The 20,131-nt window shown below is 41.3% G+C and overlaps 1 protein-coding gene across 2 annotated transcripts in view; it reads right to left on the bottom strand.

Moving 5' to 3' along the window:
- Positions 1-20,131, bottom strand: part of LOC126285323 (protein HIRA) — a 236,297-nt gene that overhangs the window by 91,230 nt on the left and 124,936 nt on the right. For both annotated transcript variants that reach the window (XM_049984625.1, XM_049984626.1), the window contains 2 exons: positions 17,423-17,718; positions 4,661-4,954 (listed from right to left, as the gene is read on the bottom strand). In XM_049984625.1, the coding sequence (XP_049840582.1) occupies positions 4,661-4,954; positions 17,423-17,718 (590 nt within the window). The remainder of the gene's footprint in view (positions 1-4,660; positions 4,955-17,422; positions 17,719-20,131) is intronic.

Genomic DNA, 20,131 nt, shown 5'->3' with positions numbered 1-20,131 from the left:
CACAGAGATTTCAGAAACAAGGTTTTAAATTGTAAGACATTTCGAGGGGCAGATGTGGCCTCTGGGCTCAATTTATTGGTGATGAACTGTAGTTTAAAACTGAATAAACTGCAAAAAGATAGGAATATACTGAAAGAACCTGAGATTGTAAAGAGTTTCAGAGGAACCATTGGAGAATGATTGACAAGATGGGGGGAAAGGAATAGAATAGAATAGAACAAGAATGGATAGCTTTGAGAGATGAAATAGTGAAAGCAGCAGAGGATGAAGTAGGTAAAAAGTCAAGTGCTAGCAGAAACCCTTGGGTAAAACGAGATATATTGAATTTACTTGATGAATGGAGACAATATAAAAATGCAGTACATGAAGCAGGCAAAAGAGAATACAAATGTCTAAAAACTGAGATTGACAGGATGGCTAAGCAAGAACTTTTGCAGAAAAGGGAACCACCTGTGTTACTATCAAGACATCAGATGGAAAACCAGACCTAAGCAAAGATGGGAAAGCAGAAAGGTGAAAGGAGTATATGTTGTTGTTGTTGTGGTTTTCAGTCCTGAGACTGGTTTGATGCAGCTGTCCATGCTACTCTATCCTGTGCAAGCTTCTTCATCTCCCAGTACCTACTACAACCTACGTCCTTCTGAATCTGCTTACTGTATTCATCTCTTGGTCTCCCTCTATGATTTTTACCCTCCACGGTGCCCTCCAATACTAAATTGGTGATCCCTTGATGCCTCAGAACATGTCCTACCAACCGATCACTTCTTCTTGTCAAGTTGTGCCACAAACTTCTCTTCTCCCCAATCCTATTCAATACCTCCTCATTAGTAATATTATCTACCCATCTAATCTTCAGCATTCTTCTGTAGCACCACATTTCGAAAGATTCTATTCTCTTCGTGTCCAAACTATTTATTGTCCATGCTTCACTTCCATACATGGCTACACTCCATACAAATACTTTCAGAAATGACTTCCTGACACTTAAATCTATACTCGATGTTAGCAAATTTCTCTTCTTCAGAAACGCTTTCCTTGCCATTGCCAGTCTACATTTTATATCCTCTCAACTTTGACCATCATCAGTTATTTTGCTCCCCAAATAGCAAAACTCCTTTACTACTTTAAGTGTCTCATTTCCTAATCTAATTCCTTCAGCATCACCCGACTTAATTCGACTACATTCCATTATCCTCGTTTTGCTTTTCTTGATGTTCATTTTATATCCTCCTTTCAAGACACTATCCATTCCGTTCAACTGCTCTTCCAAGTCCTTTGCTGTCTCTGACAGAATTACCATGTCATCGGCGAACCTTAAAGTTTTTATTTCTTCTCCATGGATTTTAATACCTACTCCAAATTTTTCATTTGTTTCCTTCACTGCTTGCTCAATATACAGACTGAAAAACATCGAGGAGAGACTGCAATCCTGTCTTACTCCCTTCCCAACCACTGCTTCCCTTTCATGTCCTTCGACTCTTATAACTGCCATCTGGTTTCTGTACAAATTGTAAATAGCCTTTCGCTCCCTGTATTTTACCCCTGCCACCTTCAGAATTTGAAGGAGAGTATTCCAGTCAACATTGTCAAAAGCCTTCTCTAAGTCTACAAATGCTATAAACATAGGTTTGTCTTTCCTTAATCTATTTTCTAACATATGTCGTAGGAGTATATAGAGAGTCAATACACAGGACATACACTTGAGGGTAACATTTTGGAAATGGAAGAGGATGTTGATGAAGATGAGAAGGAAGATATAATACTGCGTGAAGAATTTGACAGAGTACTGACAGTCCTAAGTCGAAACAAGGCCCCGAGAGTAGACAACATTCTGTTAGAACTATTGAAAATCAAGCGAGAGCCAGCCATGACTAACCTCTTCCATCTGGCGAGCAAGATGTATGAGACAAGCAAAATACTCTTAGACTTCAAGAAGAATATAATATTTCTAATTCCAAAGAAAGCAGGTGCTGACAGGTGAGAAACTATCAGTTTAATAAGTCACGGCTGCAAAATATTAACATGAATTCTTTATAGAAGATTGGAAAAACTGGTAGAAACTGAACTAGGGGAAGTTCAGTTTTGATTCCATAGAAATGTAGGAAGATGTGAGGCAATACTGATCTTACAACTTCTCATAGAAGATAGGTTAAGGAAAGACAAACCTACACTTATAGCATCTGTAGAGTTAGAGAAAGCTTTTGACAATTTTGACTGGAATACTCTCTTTCAAACTCTTAAGGTGGCAGGCATAAAATACAGGGAGTAGAAGGCTCTTTACAATTTTTACAGAAATCAGATAGCAGTTACAAGAGTTGAGAGGCATGAAAGGGAAGCAGTTACAAATGGAATGTGTGTGTGATAAAGTACGATATATTGCTGTCTCAACTCTTTACTGGAGGTTTACAAGGCATTTACATAGAGTGGGGCACCATGAGGCTACCATAATAGTGATACAGTCATTTCATTGCCATATGATATGGTGTGTGATCAACTCGGGCAGCCAGTACAGGTGCACACCTGCATGGCACGGACAGTGTGAGGTTATCAATCAGCTCTTGAGGGAGCTTTGACCATTCTGCCATGAGTGCAATATCCAGCTCTGCAACCATTGTTGGAGGTGCTGATGTGGCTGCAATGTGCCTGCCAAATGCATCCTAGACATGCTCAATTGTGTTGAAATCCAGTGAAAAAGCTAGTCACTCCATTCGTTCAATTCCCTCAGCTTCAAGCACATTCCCCACCAGTGCAGCTCTGTACGAAGAGTGTTATCGTCCACCAAAAGGAACCCATCTCCGATGGCACCTGTGTAGGGCACAACAGAAGGTCGAAGGATCTCGTATCTATACCTCTGAGCAGTCAAAGCACCATTCTGAACAGCATAGAGGTCCGTACGTCCACCAATAGTGACTCTTGCCCACACTATTCGTCAACCACCATGATATGGTGATGTTTCCTGCACGGTAGCAAGATTGTTCTGAATTCCACATTCTCTCCAGATAAGGGAAAGGCGTTGTCCGGCTGAACACAAGATCTTAGACTCATCTATGAAAAGTAAGACTCCAATCCTGATGTTCCTTCACCCAGTTTTTGTGGGCTAACTGGTGTCACGGTTTTAATGGGACACACACCATAGGCCTCACTGCGTACAGGCCACGTTCCCGAAGGTGATTTTGTCTTGTTGCTGCCTCGAGGGTGCATTGCAACTGAGGTGCAGTCAGCCTCCTGTCTCGGCGAGCTGTTAACCAGAGATAATGGTCATCTCTTTTTGATGTTACCCACGGATGACCTTGGCCGTGCCTTCTTTTAACGGTTCCTGTTGTCTGACATTGTGTCCAGGTCCTAGATATTACACTCTGGGACACTCAAATGCCTGCAGCCACCTCTCTCTGTGTCTGTCCCACTTCCATCCGTCCTATGGCTCTCCCTGAATCCAACTACTTGTGTAATTCGTATGATAGAGTAAACACAAGTCAACACCAATCCCACCTGCAGTAGCTTTCTGTTATTACCACTATCTCAGTGATCGTAATATTGTTGAAAGAGATTTTCCCTCTGCAGCGGAGTGTGTGCTAATATGAAACTTCCTGGCAGATTAAAACTGTGTGCTGGACTGAGACTCTAACTCAGGAACTTAGCCTTTCGTGGCAAGTGCTCTACCATCTGAGCTACCCAAGCACGATTCATGCCCCATCCTCACAGCTTCAGTTCTGCCAGTATCCCGTCTCCTACCTCCCAAACTTCACAGAAGCTCTCCTGCGAACCTTGCAGAATTAGCACTCCAGGAATGCTTTTGTAGTAATATGAAACTTCCTGGCAGATTAAAACTGTGTGCTGGACTGAGACTCTAACTCAGGAACTTAGCCTTTCGTGGCAAGTGCTCTACCATCTGAGCTACCCAAGCACGATTCATGCCCCATCCTCACAGCTTCAGTTCTGCCAGTATCCCGTCTCCTACCTCCCAAACTTCACAGAAGCTCTCCTGCGAACCTTGCAGAATTAGCACTCCAGGAATGCTTTTGTAGTTCAGAGGTAGAGCACTTGCCCACGAAAGGCAAAGGATCCAAGTTCGAGTCTCAGTCCAGCACGCAGCTTTAATCTGCCAGAAAGTTTCGTAATGTTGTTGTCTCCACCCCGTAGAACCGAAAGAAAGATGTTGAACCATTTTAGTTCAGTCTGCCAATGACAATACTTCAGAACACAGACATCTAAACTGATTCCCTAATTGTTTTGACCAGTGTATTTGTAGGAGTGAGTCAAGTATGTAAGTGAATATAGTGCTACAGAAGAATGCCGAAGGTTAGATGCTTCGATCATTTGCTAGTGGTCATGCATGCATGATGTGTGCTTTCTTGTCAGGATATGAGATGTTTCCTTTGCTGAAAAAGGCTTTGTCCAAAAGCTATTAATGTGTAACAGGGTTTTCATTGTGTCTGCCTGCAGATCAACAGGTCATCTTTATGGTAAGTAGCACTCTATCATTTTCCTAATATTATTGATATTCCAACCTAGAGTTGCCATTGTTTAACACACAAATTGCAAGGTGATAACCAAGAACAAACTGCAAATTTTCTACGATAGCTTGGATACAATTACAGTCAAGAAGAAAGAAAAGAGTACACACAACTTGCTGGAGATATATTTTCATTTATTAACTTACGTTTCTGCATTGCTTGTTGAGCGATGCTTGTTGTCAGTTACTCCGATAACTACTTGGGTTCCAGCTAGGCTATTATCTGCCTGAACGCCTTTGACAGGTGTACTTCCAGCAGGGCTTGGTGTGCCATCACAAGATTTGCTGGAACCAGGAGTTCCTCCACTGCTACTAACATTTGGCCGTACCACATCATCCCGTTTTTCAATCATAATACGACTTTTGGTCTCAGAGGAACTGCTAAATGTTGGCTGGTGTGCACTACCAGTAATTGCCAATCCAAATGGACGAGGTCCATCCCTGTGAGGAAAATACAAAAAAATTATTTTAATAACAATATCACTGAAAAATCAAAAGTAAATCATTGTGATAATATAACATATGATTACTCAATGGTACTACTACTACTAGTGCTACTAGCACCATCAGCAGCAGCAGCAGCAGCACCACATGTATCAATGGCAACAAGAAAACTGACATACATATTTCTACGTTTAGATCTACATCCATACTTCACAAGCCACCTGATGGTGTGTGGCGGAGGGTACCTTGAGTACCTCTATTGGTTCTCCCTTCTATTTCAGTCTCGTGTTGTTCGTGGAAAGCAAGATTTTCGGTATGCCTCTGTGTGGGCTCTAATCTCTCTCATTTTATCCTCATGGTCTCTTCACGAGATATATGTAGGAGGGAGCAATATACTGCTTGACTCCTCGGTGAAAATATGTTCTCGAAATTTCAACAAAAGCCTGTACCGAGCTACTGAGCGTCTCTCTTGCAGAGTCTGCCACTGGAGTTTATCTATCATCTCCATAACGCTTTCATGATTGCTAAATGATCCTGTAACGAAGCACACTGCTCTCCGTTGGATCTTCTCTATCTCTTCTATCAACCCTATCTGGTATGGATCCCACACCAGTGAGCAGTATTCAAGCAGTGGGCGAACAAGCGTACTGTAAACTACTCCCTTCGTTTTCGCACTGCATTTCCTTAGGATTCTTCCAATGAATCTCAGTCTGGCATCTGCTTTACTGACGATTAATTTTATATAGTCATTCCATTTTAAATCACTCCTAATGCCTACTCCCAGATAATTTACGCAATTAACTGCTTCCAATTTCTGAGCTGCTTTATTGTAGCTAAATGATAAATGATCTTTCTATGTATTCACAGCACATTCCACTTGTCTACACTGAGATTAAATTGCCATTCCCTACACCATGCATCAATTCGTTGCAGATCCTCCTGCATTTCAGTACAATTTTCCATTGTTACAGCCTCTCGATATACTACAGCATCATCCACAAAAAGCCTCAGTGAAGTTCCGATGTCATCCACAAGGTCATTTATATATATTGTGAAAAGCAATGGTCCTACGACATTCCCCTGCGGCATACCTGAAATCACTCTTACTTCGGAGGACTTCTCTCCATTGAGAATGACATGCTGCATTCTGTTATCTAGGAACTCTTCAATCTAATCACACAATTTGTCTGATAGTCCATATGCTCTTACTCTGTTCATCAAACGACTGTGGGAAACTGTATCAAACGCCTTGCGGAAGTCAAGAAACACAGCATCTTCCTGGAAGTGTATGTCTATGGCCCTATGAGTCTCGTGGACGAATAGCGCGAGCTGGGTTTCACACAATCGAGTTTTTCGAAACCCATGGTGATTCCTACAGAGTAGATTTCTAGTCTCCAGAAAAGTCATTATACTCGAACATAATGTGTGTTCCAAAATTCTACAACTGGTCGACATAAGAGATATAGGTCTATAGTTCTGCACATCTGTTTGACGTCCCTTCTTGAAAACAGGGATGACCTGTGCCCTTTTCCAATCCTTTGGAACGCTACTCTCTTCTAGAGACCTACAGTACACCGCTGCAAAAAGGGGCAAGTTCCTTCACGTACTCTGTGTAAAATTGAACTGGTATCCCATCAGGTCCCGCAGCCCTTCCTCTTTTGAGCGATCTTCATTGTTTTTCTATCCCTGTGTCATCTATTTCGATATCTACCATTTTGTCATCTGTGCGACAATCTGGAGAAGGAACTACAGTGCAGTATTCCTCTGTGAAACAGCTTTGGAAAAAGACACTTAGTATTTCAGCCTTTAGTCTGTCATCCTCTGCTTCAGTACCATTTTGGTCACAGAGTGTCTGGACATTTTGTTTTGATCCCCTTACCGCTTTGACATAAGACCAAAATTTCTTAGGATTTTCTGCCAAGTCAGAACATAGAACTTTGCTTTCGAATTCGTTGAACACCTCTCGCATAGCCCTCCTCACACTACATTTTGCTTCATGTAATTTTTGTTCGTATGCAAGGCTTTGGTTATGTTTATGTTTGCCGTGAAGTTCCCTTTGCTTCCGCAGCAGTTTTCTAACTCAGTTGTTGTACCACTGTGGCTCTTTTCCATCTCTTATGATCTTGCTTGGCACTTACTCATCTAATGCATATTGTATGATGGTTTTGAACTTTGTCCACTGATCCTCAACATTATCTGTACATGAGATAATACTTTTGTGTTGAGCCATGAAGTACTCTGAAATCTGCTTTTTGTCACTTTCACTACACAGAAATTTAGCTACCTTTTTTAATATTTCTATTTACAAGTGAAATCACAGATGCTGTAACTGCTTTATGATCACTGATTCCCTGTTCTGCATTAACTGTTTCAAATAGTTCCGGTCTGTTTGCCACCAGAAGGTCTAACATGTTATCGTGAGTCGATTCTCTGTTTAACTGCTCAAGGTAGTTTTCAGATAATGCACTTAAAAAAATTTCACTGGGTTCTTTGTCCCTGCCACCTGTTATAAACTTTTGAATCTCCCAGTCTATATATGGTAAACTAAAATCTCCACCCAGAACTATAACATGGTCGGGAAATCTACTCGAAATACTTCAGGTGTTCTGCCACAACAGCTGCTGAGCCAGGGGGCCTATAAAGACATCCAATTACCATGTTTGAGTCTGCTTTAACTGTGATCTTCACCCAAATTATTTCACATTTTGGAATCCTGTCAATTTCCTTTGCTACTATTGCACTTTTTATCGCTATAAACACGCCTCCCCCTTCACTGTCCAGCCTGTCTCTGCAATATACATTCCAATCTGAGTTTAAAATTTCATTACTGTGTACATCTGGTTTCAGCCAACTTTCCGTCCCTAGTACTATGTGGGCATTGTAACCGTTTATTAATGAGAGTAGTTCTGGGATCTTTCTATAGACCCTCCTGCAGTTTACCTTACCACATTAATATTGTCATTCCCTGTGTGTAGTGCATGCCTGACCCATTCGGGGGGATCCTACATTTCCCCACCCGATAGCGAAGGTCAAGAAATTTGCACCCAAGATCTCCACAGAATCGTCTCAGCCTCTGGTTTAAGCCTTCCACTCGGCTCCAAAGCAGAGGACCGCAATCGGTTCTGGGAATGACACTACAAATAGCTGACTCAGATTCCACCCCACGAGCGAGGCTTTGCGCCTTCACCAACTCTGCCAAACTCCTGTATGAACTCAGGATGAACTCTGAACCCAGACGGCAGAACTCGTTGCTGTCGACATAGCAACAATTTGCAGTCAGGTGCACCAACTGCTCTCTATCACTCTGCTGGTCTGCTGGCAGGGCCTCCTCCACATCTCGGATGAGGACCCCCCCCCCCCCCCCCCTCGGCAAGCAGGCTGAGTGAACACGCTATTTCCTTTAGGGGCTCCATCAACCACCTATCATTGGAGCTCCCAATCACTAATAAACCCCTCCCCGTGTGCCTGTTCAGACCTTGCTGAATGAGTGGCCACATGTCCACTCACTGGCACAGCCAGCCTCAACATTGACCCGCCACTCTCCTTGGGGAGAGGGTGGCCAAACCGGGTCCAGTACCCGCGAAGATGTTTCGACAGCAGGGACCGTGGGTGAAGCATGTAACACCTGGTGTGTGGCATGTGATGCACCAGATTCCCCACTGCCGCTACACTCTGAGGCAGCAGCCTGAAGACGGCTGACCATGGCCATCAGCATGTTCAGCTGTTCGCAAACAGTGGCCAGCTCCTCCTGCATCCGTACACAGCAGTCACACATCCTATCCACCCTAAGAAATCAACAATTTACTGTAGAGAGTTAAGTAATCAACTTTTAACTACACTGCTAATTCACTAAAGGCGGCTGATAGCTGACTAAACTGTGGTTACTAGACACTTCTTGCTGGAAACAATGAAAATAAGCACTAACTGTATCTGGACTGTATTCAAAACAAACACAAAATCTATGGAACACTATTACTAGTACTCGAAAATTAAAGCTTCCTAAAAGTAAAAACACGTGGAAAAAGAAGAGACAAGTACAAAAAACACAGTTAATACTTAAATTTATGTAGCTTGCTGCACTAAAAAATACACATGCACAACTATTTAGGGTATATAAACATTCAGTGGTCCAGACTACAAACAAATGTTGGAAGACTAAGCCCAGTGAAGCACCTTTTCAGATACTTCATGCAGGGAAACATCTATTAGGACACATATTTACAATGTTGCTTATTGTCTGTACATCACCAAAGACACACATCCTACCAGTGCAAACACACCATTTGTGCATGGTGTATTTGCACATACCTTCTCCAGTTTGAAATGTATTAAGCTTTACCAAACACCTTTCCAGGATGATGAAAGCCTGGAACTTTAAAAGTTGAGTTGCCAATAAGCTCATGATTCCCGGTTTTCACAGCTTACCACTTACATTTTCATTTAGCATCACAGTTCAACCCAGTGGAGAGCATTTGGATTTCTATTTCATATGCTGGTCTTCTGGATTTGAGGCATTTCCTATGCAGCAAGAGTAAAACTTTGTGAAGGGGGACTGATTCATTTTTAGACTTGCTTGCAGAGATTGTACAGAGCCACCTTTCAACAAAAGCAGACAGCACAGATGTTCGATAGTATTCGTAACCAGCACTGAGTCACTTAACGGTTTTCATACAATCATTCAAGTAATCATCATCTTTTTCCACATGTGCGCTGCAGAACCACACTCATGTCCAATATTCTACTGCAGAGTACAGGGTTTATAAAAAAAGAATCATCTGATTTGGCACATCTATATTTCGGAACTAATAAATGTATACAATGGTTTTTCTATTTTTGATGAACAGGAGACTCAAAAGTCCCCCCCCCCCCCCCCCCCCAATACCTTTTCATAGGTGTTCAATAAGGCCCCCCTTGAAATGCACGGCATATAGAAATGTGGTATTCAAATTGTTCCCACACAGCAACAAGCATGTTTGAGTTACAGCTTCCACAGCTGCTCTTATGCGATGTCTCAGTTCAATCACTGTTGTTGGTAACGGAGGCACATAAACAGAGTTTTTTATAAGCCCCCACAAGAAATAATTGCATACAGTGTCAGATCTGGTGACCTTGGAGGCCAGTAATGTATGGCTGAATCATTTCCTCCAGCATAACCGATCCATTGCTCAGTAATCCTTTGATTTAAAAACTCCTCCACTTCCTGATAACAGTGTGGCAGTTTCCCATCCTGTTGGTAAATGAAGTCATTCGAATCAGTCTCCAACTGTGGGAAAAGAAAGTTCTAAAGCATATCAAGATATGTGCTTCCTGTAACAGTGTTCTTGGCAAAGAAAAATGGACCATACACCTTTTCTCATGAAACTGCATGAAACACATTAAATTTTGGAAAGCCCTCTCATGTTGTACAGCTTCATGTGGTTGTTCCATACCCCACATTTTCACATTATGATGGTTCACCTTTCCATTTAAATGGAATGTTCCCCTATCACTAAAAACTAAACGTGGAAGAAAACTGTCAACCTCCAACTTGCCCAGAACGAAATTACAGAACTCCACACGTTGTTGTTTGCCACTTTCACGATGTAGCTCAATTTTGTATGGTTTCACGTGTAAATGTCGACGCAACACATGCCAGATGCACAGCAGGAGCATGTTGAGCTGTCGAGCTGCACAGCGAACAGGTTTCTGCGGACTCCTTCAGAAATTATGGCAGAGGTGTTCGATGTCTGTTTCAGGCACTCAGGGTTGGTGCAGGGATTTGCCTTTACATAAACAACCTGTTTCTCAGAATTGTTCATGCCATCGTCTAATGCTCTGTGTTGTAGGTGGATCCACACCATACCTAGTACAAAAGTCACACTGAATAGTTATTACCTGCATTGTGCCAAATGTAGAACAGAAAACGCTTTCTGTTGTCTTGTCACCATTTTTACTAGAACTGAAGTGGGTGCACACTGCTGCTACCTAGTGGGAACCATGTAAAACTCGAGAGTTTTCTCATTCCGACAGTACATTGTTCCCACACAAATAACATAATAGTTATGATTTTTTAAAATGCACCCTATATATCAATGCAAGACATGCTCCACGGACAACTGACATGTTTGCTTCCCATATACTACCTACCAACTTCCTCACCAAGTTCACTCATCTTTGTACTTTCTTAGCCGTGTTGGAAAGGTGTTTATGCTATGTCAAGAGTTTTGTCTAATGGGATGCCATGGCAAGTTGGCATATTACTGTGATTGGCAATGCCACAGGTCCAAACTGTGGGCTGTTCTTTGCTGCTGCTAAATGATTAGATAGGTGGAAAATATTTTCTTTTGTTTTAGAAACTTTAGACTGAATCATCACATCCTGCATACTGGAATTCCGGCAGGTCTGCTGTTACATACTGAATAAGGCCAGAGCAAGAACAGGGCCTTGAGGTGAGCCATCATTTGAGTACACATTGTCTGCTCTTCTTTTCAACTTGGCGTACTTCACACTGCTCATTTCTGAACATGTTCCTTAAGAGGTTACTTACTCTTTTAAGGTACAGTTATCAGAAATTTCAATATTAGACCATTACGCCACATCATGTCATAAGCTGCTGACATGTGAATGAAAACTATACTGGTCTTTAATTTCTGGTAGCTAGTTTCTGTGTGAGCTGACAAGGAGAGCACTTGCTCACAGCAGCTTCTACAAGGTGTAATCTATCTTGTTCAGTTGGTACCACAAAATTAATTTGGTTTGTATTCTGTCTAATATAACTTTTTCCAGGAATTTGTAACCACAGCTAAATACAAATGTGCTCTGAAGCAGTTCCTTCTTTCCCTGTAATTTTGATAACAGTAACTTAAGTGCTCTTAAATTTTGGTGGTAATGTTCCTTTGTGAAGAATTACATTAAAAGGTTGGACTGTTGTGCACCAGAATTCCTGGGTAAAGCCCATCTGCACCTGCTTTTCTACATTTCATGTCAGTAAGGACAGTCTTCTGTTCAGTGGTCATAAATTGAGATGAGAATTTTGCACTAGATTCTAGAGAATTCTTGACCTCAGTAAGTTCTCTGTTTACTTGTTGAACATATGTTTTATCTGCTGGTACTTTGGAAACTCTCACTCAATGACACAATTATTTGTGTTGTGGCACAGGTCTTCTCCCAGCTTCTGAATCAGTGTCCCAGATTTTCCACTGGAATATGTGAAATCATTCTTTGTGCCACTTTTCTCTCCTTTGATCAGTCACAGAATTCATTGAATTTGTGGCTGTTTCTTGCTCTCCACCTCCTTTGAATGTATCTCTTGGGATGTACCCTTTACAGCACTCTCTATGTAGGTGTTAAAACTATTAAAATATAAAACTGAATGAAAAGTTACAAGGGAAGCAGGTAACATGCAGGCAAATCTCAGAAACCACTGAAGACATCTCTACCGCACTTTGTACATATATAGCTCACCATCTTGGGGAAAATATTTTAGGTACAAGATCCCTTACCCAAGCACTACTACAAGGGGACAGGGAAGTGGGGTGCTGGTAGTGTGTAAAAATTACCAACTTTAATATTGATTTCACAGTTTTCAGAGTTGCTAAGCTCAAAGACATTTCCCTCTTAGGAGTGTGTGCAGGAATGGAAAGGGAGTGACAAATATTTTAGGTAATCAAGTTTTGTCTTGAACTAATTTTACTATAAATTTGTAAAGGGCTTAATTTTATAGTTTGTGTATTGTATTCATACTTTTATAAACAAGTAAATACAGTAGGTTTGTTTTATGCTGTACAATAATTTAATTCCTTTTTCGATCTGACATGAAGCTGAGGTAAATAAGTAACTGGGAACACCAGACAATCAGCTAAAGCACAATAAAGGATGATGGACAACTAATATTGACCATAATGTACAGGGCACATAATTTGTAAACATTACATGAGGAAAGATAGGGTAGCAAAAGCAGTTAGTATTTGTGTAAGAAACATCTCACAATATCTGTATTCATCAACTACATAATGTGACACAGCAAACATGCTTGTCATTATTATAATGGAAATTACTCAGAAAAATGAGTGTGTACAGGCACTAGCCAGTGATAGTCATCCAGGCAAAAGTGTGGGAGAAGATGAAAGAACAGTATAGAGCAGTGTTGAAATATGGGATGGGGAGACAGATGGGTTTTAGTGACAGCAGTGAAACAAGCCCAAAATAGGAGGGAGGGAGGGAGGGAGGGAGGGAGGGAGGGGGAGAGAGAGAGAGAGGGCGGGGGGGGGGGGGGGGGGGGGGGGAGATGAGTGCAGAAGTGAAAAATGGTGAAGGGGGCAAAGGTAAGGGTGAATGGAAAAGTGAATGAGATAGAAATGTCTAAGGGTGACGTTTTAGGTCAGGGAGTTTGCTGGAACACATGTGTGGGACAGATAGTTACAAACTGATAGTTAAGAAGTATATGATATGTTTTGTACTTTGGCTGTTGACATTGTAGTGACACATGGATGATGGTTCGGGATAAGAAATGGAATACAGTGGTGGGACTAGGATATTAAATAGGTTGGGGGGCAGGTGGGGGGTTGCTGTATGAAGGGAGTATCTGTTAAACCCCATACTCAGCTATGACAGCTGGCATATGTATTTAGTAAGTCAGAATGAGGCAGAATGGGTGTTTAAACACAGACCAAATTAATGTATATATGGTACATTTGCCAATAATAGTAAATTTACAAACATCACCATGAACTTCTATCCAAATTAGCCACATATCATCAGCACTTCATTTATACAGGCAACAAAAATGTATATACAAAGATTTAGCAACAGAAACAGATACTGTGAATCTTCCTGAATAGGTCCACACAGCTTCAGACAACATTAATGTGTGGTATGCTAAAACATCACAAATGGCTCTGAGCACTATGGGACTTAACATCTGTGGCCATCAGTCCCCTAGAACTTAGAACTACTTAAACCTAACTAACCTAAGGACATCACACACATCCATGCCTGAGGCAGGATTCGAACCTGCGACCGTAGCAGTCGCGCGGTTCCGGACTGAGCGCCTTAACCGCGAGACCACCGCGGCCGGCTAAAACATCACAAGGGCATATATTACACAAAATAGAAATTGTGTTCATATTATCCTTCTTAATACAACTGAAAGCAATGGCATCCCAGTTTCAGCCACCAATCACCTTTACATTACAAAAGCAAACCAAATTTTCATCCATGAATAACAGCTATATTAATATAGTCGACGTAACATCATAAGTAATTATGATATTATATACTGTAAACAGTTGCGTGCCAGCAGTAAACATAACTGTATGACGAGGAACTATCCTCCAAGACACCTTTGACTTTTATGCACCCAGTGTTGGTCTAAAATATTCCCTGCAGGATGCCAGCTACATAATGTGGGATTGCATTGTGCATGTGTTCATTAAAACTAACATTGCAATAACAATTAAGATCACTTTTGTTAATATACTTAACAATGTCCCTTTCTTTCTTTACTGACTGAACATCTAACTGATCTATATAAATGACCTGGGTGACAATCTGAGCAGTTCTCTTAGACTGTTCGCAGATGATGCTGTAATTTACCGTCTAGTAAGGTCATCCGAAGACCAGTATCAGCTGCAAAGCGATTTAGAAAAGATTGCTGTATGGTGTGTCAGGTGGCAGTTGACGCTAAATAACGAAAAGTGTGAGATGATCCACATGAGTTCCAAAAGAAATCCGTTGGAATTCGATTACTCGATAAATAGTACAATTCTCAAGGCTGTCAATTCAACTAAGTACCTGGGTGTTAAAATTACGAACAACTTCAGTTGGAAGGACCACATAGATAATATTGTTTCATTGGCAGGACACTTAGAAGATGCAACAAGTCCACTAAAGAGACAGCTTACACTACACTCGTTCGTCCTCTGTTAGAATATTGCTGCGCGGTGTGGGATCCTTACCAGGTGGGATTGACGGAGGACATCGAAAGGGTGCAAAAAAAGGCAGCTCGTTTTGTATTATCGCGTTATAGGGGAGAGAGTGTGGCAGATATGATACACGAGTTGGGATGGAAGCCATTACAGCATAGACGTTTTTCGTCGCGGCGAGACCTTTTTACGAAATTTCAGTCACCAACTTTCTCTTCCGAATGTGAAAATATTTTGTTGAGCCCAACCTACATAGGTAGGAATGATCATCAAAATAAAATAAGAGAAATCAGAGCTCGAACAGAAAGGTTTAGGTGTTCGTTTTTCCCGCTCGCTGTTCGGGAGTGGAATAGTAGAGAGATAGTATGATTGTGGTTCGATGAACCCTCTGCCAAGCACTTAAATGTGAATTGCAGAGTAGTCATGTAGATGTAGATGTAGATTCCCCTAAAACACATAAAATACTTCTTATCAAGAAACTTCAAATAAGCACTGGTACTGTACTAATGGTGACTGGAGAATAATTCCATGGATACAGTAAATCATTGTACAGTTCCAAACCTTGTGCATTACAGCTACAAAATCATCCCTGGCAAAATCAGAGTGAATAGGAAAATTAAACCATTACAGTCCAGAGACTGGTCATCTGAATCAAACAAACGACTATTTATTACATTTACTGTTGATGCCCAATTCCAGTCAAATACACACCACCTCTCATTATTTTCCCCTCATACTACAATCCTCTCTCTTCCTAACATTGTATTTTCCGTTGTCACTTTCTCATTTTATGATTAATCCAGTCTTTCACCACAGACATACATGCATGCATGTGACCACAAACACAAATGCACATGCTCGCTCTCTCTCTCTCTCTCTCTCTCTCTCTCACACACACACACACACACACACACACACACACACACACACACACACTCCCTCTCCCTTTTGCACTGATAACTCATTGTTTATTTTGGCACTTCTGCAAATGTAATCTCTCTTTCTTCACATTTCATTTAATCAACTAGCTCATTTATCTTTCCCTGTATAATGCATTATTTGGAAGGTTAAACGGAGCATTATCACGGAGGAGTAAATTCCATTTCTAAACATCTGGAGTCAAACATTGAAGAAGACTGACACAAAGAACCCTAGATATAAAGATATAATGCAACAAAAGGTCTTATTCAGAGATCAATAAGATGCAGCCATAGATGTTTTAAAACTTGCCAGGAGGTCAGCAATTGACGACTGTCTGAATACCAGGCATTGTTAGCTCTTTGACATTACACAGGGTACACAACATGGAGACGAACTGCCAAAGGTTCAAAACTTGCCTCTATCTTCTTGAATCTTTATATTTCAAACAAGCTAAACACACAATCCAGAAAGTTTACTTACACAGATGACTCAGCTAGAGTTGCACAACATGAATCATTTGAGGCCTCCAAAGACATTTTGATCTCCGACTTAAAGCTGCCGAGCAACTACTTTCATAAATGGAGACTGCAGCTTAACACAACTAAGACAGAAGTATCATGCTTCCACCTTTGTTATGGTCACAAGAAGAGAGCTTAACATTAACTCTGAAGGGGAAGGTCTCAACCGTGACAACTACCGTGGACAGAATGCTTGCTTAGAAGGAGCACCTGACAAAGACCACAGGTAAAATAAGGGCGAGAATTAAAATGATTAATAAACTGTATGGCATCTATTTGGGCTCCTAGGTAAATATGCTTTGCACATTAGAAGTTGGGCTCATCTATTCAGAGGTGAAATACTGTGCCCCTCCAAAGATTAACTGCTCACATACGAACAAGATTGGTGTGGCACCAAATGACATTATCCACACTATCAGCAGTACAGTACAATCAACTCCTACTGCATGACTGCCCTCCTTGAGCCATATACAACTACCAGAGACAGGGCATAAAAATGCTTTCCTTAGAGAGTACCATAAAATTAGCAGTATCCCTCAGCTGTTCATACATACTGAAATTGCTGGCCTGACTCACAGAACACTGATATCAAGAAAATAGGCACTATCCCCTGCTAAGGAAATGACACACTCAAACTTTGATGTTCACAATGTCTGGAAATAACACTGGAAAGAGCACTGCCGACCAAAATGCCAAAGTTCTTCGGTGACATTCAATGCCCAAATTAAACATTCGCCCCCTCCCCTTCTCATCCCATCTGGTAAGTCTCCCATGACCCAAGGTTCTGAGTGACTTTTCTCTACTCTCCTCACTTCCTAAACCTCACAAATCCTTTTTCTTCATCACTCTTCCTTTCCCCTCAACCTTTCTGCCAGAAGAAAGAGCCACTGGCTCCAAAAGCTTGCATATTTCTTTAACCTTCATATACATTTTCTGCTGTTGCTCCTTGGTAAGTAGGTTTTTTATCTGTACAATTACATTATCTTTACAACACAAAACATGACTGATGTGAACTTAATAGGCACTAGTGCAGCCCCCCATTCAAACTCAATTTAAAATGAACACAATACACATACAACACACAAATACAACTTAAAATTACAGAAAAAATAATCAAGGCTCACCCAGCATCTGGTGCAGGAGGTATGTACATAGGTGTTATTCTTCTCTTTCCATCTGAAGTACGAGTCTCTATCTGTTTATTGATGGGACCCTTAAGAGGTGTTGATGGCTGGGATACAGAAGCAGTTGGCCGTTCCAGTGATCCATTAGTCTGCCCAGCGTCTGCTGCCGCTTTCTCTGCTGCAGCTTTTTCTGCCTTCTCTCGGACAGCAAGCAACTCTGGTGTCTCCACCACACATGCACCTGCACCACCGGCAGCTGATAGTGACTTGCCATACATGCGCTCATGAAGCATTGTCTGTTTCAATTATGACAGGTTCAATATTAGTATCAGGCTTTTAAGACGTTACAAATAATGTCATGAACAGGTGCTCCACACTGGGTCCCTTAACTGGGTCCCTTATAACTGTTCACAAGAGTACTTACAAAATATTACCAGCTACAGCTGCACTAACATGTTATCAAAATGCAGAAAAAACAAAAACTGCAATCAAGACCATGCTTGGTTTAAATCAAATGAAGCACTGTTTATGTCCATACACACACATCACAGTTGCGTGGTTGTTTGACAGTTTTACTTATGTTTAATGACACAAATCTCATATCTACTTGTGGTGCTATCGATTTGGTCTGCACCAGTTAAGGAAACAAATCGAAAAATTTATCTTTCAAAATTAAGCAGAGGTTTGGCTATGGAAAATGCAAAGTGCTCACAACATAAATATTAAATTAAAACAGGATTTCTAATTGAAAATTTTCAATGCCAGTGACAGCAATACTGAAGAGCAGAAACACAAAATAGAAAAGAACAAGAGGCTGGGAAGTGGGATAGACTCATTTAAGAACAACATATTTTGTGCTCAAATTTCAACCAGATCCTCAACTAGAATGACCTCCATGCCAATGAGCACGAATTCTGAAAACTTCAGTCACTTTTAACTCAGATTGAGCTTCTCTCCCATGACATTTTGAAAGCCACAGATAAAAGCAATGAAGCAGAGGTATTTCTTGACTTTCAAGAAGCACTTGCCTCTTCACCACAACAAAGACTGTTAATGAAAGTATGACCACGCCCCCCCCCCCCCCCACACACACACAAAATAGTTGGATGCAATGGTTGACATTCATAAGGATCTGTAACTCACCCTGACTACAGTCAAGCAATCGGCAGTTGATGAGAATTGAGAATTGGTGTGTTGGGAGAGCTCCCGAGAGTGACCTGTGACATCTGTACCAGAGGTACCTCATGTACTATTCTCTCCCATGCAGAAAGTATGGGATCTGTCATTAACCATTCACTTTACTGAGAGAGGCATGTCAATAGCAGATCTAGGCGTCTTGTACAGGGTGGACGAGGACCAGGGAGGACTCAGTCCGAGCTGATGTCTTTCACTGAAACTGATCCAGTGGGACTCACTTCACCTGTTTTAGGAAAATCTGTTTTGTGTGGTGGTAAGATGAGGTGAACAGAAAAGGGTAGGAGGTCTATTAATCGTCAACAGTTGAAATGCACAGCAAATGATGGTAGGAAAATTGCAGCAAGGGACATGAAAGGACACCAGGTGCACTTAGTGTGTATGCCTGCAGGCCACATTCAACATGTTGAAGAGGCTAATCAAGCAGCCAGTGAGGGAACAGTGTGCAAGCAACTACAGACTGTGGCACAAGTAGAACAAAGATTCCTTTCATCTGGGTTCCAAGGCCACTCTTGGGTCATTCCACCACCTGGCAGAGATAGTTCAGGAGACCAGCCTTGAGCATGGAGTTTCAACGACTTTTGTCACAATTTGCAGCAATGTCCCCCAGTATACAAGAAACTCAAATCCAGCAAGATAGAAACTGAAGTGGCATGTGAGATTGTTTGGGTAAGACTCAGTATCAGGGGTGGGCATAAAATGATAACTGGATGCTTTTATTGCCCACCAGACTCATCTCCTGATACAAACAAAAACTTTATAGAAAAACTTAGTTCAATTGTACATATGTTCCCCAATCATAGCATAATCATCAGGGGAGACTTTAACCATCCAACAACTAATTAGTACAATTATAGTTTTGTTAGTGGCTGGTGTTATAAGACATTCTGTGAAGCATTACTACATGCCTTCTCTGAAAACTGCCTAGAACACATAGTTAAGATCCCCACTCATGATGGAAATATATTGAATTTAATGGCAACAAATAGAGAGACCTCTTTGAGGATGTCCACATCAAAACTAGTATCAGTGACCATGACACAGTTGTGGCAACAATGATTAGGAAAGTATGCTCAATAGACTAGATAAAAAATCAGTAGTGACATCTCACAATGGGGAACTTTAAACTTTCAGCACAGGTAAAGAGCAAATCTGGCTCAAGTTTAAAAGAATAGTTGACCACGCACTGGACAGATAAGTACCCAATAGAACAGTTCATAATGGGAGGGAATCTCCATTGGATACAGTCACTGTAAAAGAACTTCTTACGAAACAGAGTTCACTGCATCATAGGTGTGAAACAAAGTGTAGGGCTATAGGTAGAGAGATAATGAGTGAAACGAGTTTGCCTGTCAAGAGAGCAATCTGTGAGGCCTTCAATAACTACCTTAGCAGATTACTGTCAAGTGATCTTTCACAGTACCCAAAGAAATTCTGGTCATATGTAAAAGCTATTATTGCACCAAAGTTAGTGTCCAGACCCTAGTGAATGAGACAGGAAGTGAAATTGAGGAT

This window comes from Schistocerca gregaria, chromosome 8, assembly GCF_023897955.1.
Source record: "Schistocerca gregaria isolate iqSchGreg1 chromosome 8, iqSchGreg1.2, whole genome shotgun sequence".
Classification (NCBI taxonomy): domain Eukaryota; kingdom Metazoa; phylum Arthropoda; class Insecta; order Orthoptera; family Acrididae; genus Schistocerca; species Schistocerca gregaria.
Note: the sequence above shows the minus strand (reverse complement) of the source record. Positions and strands in the feature narration are given on the sequence as shown.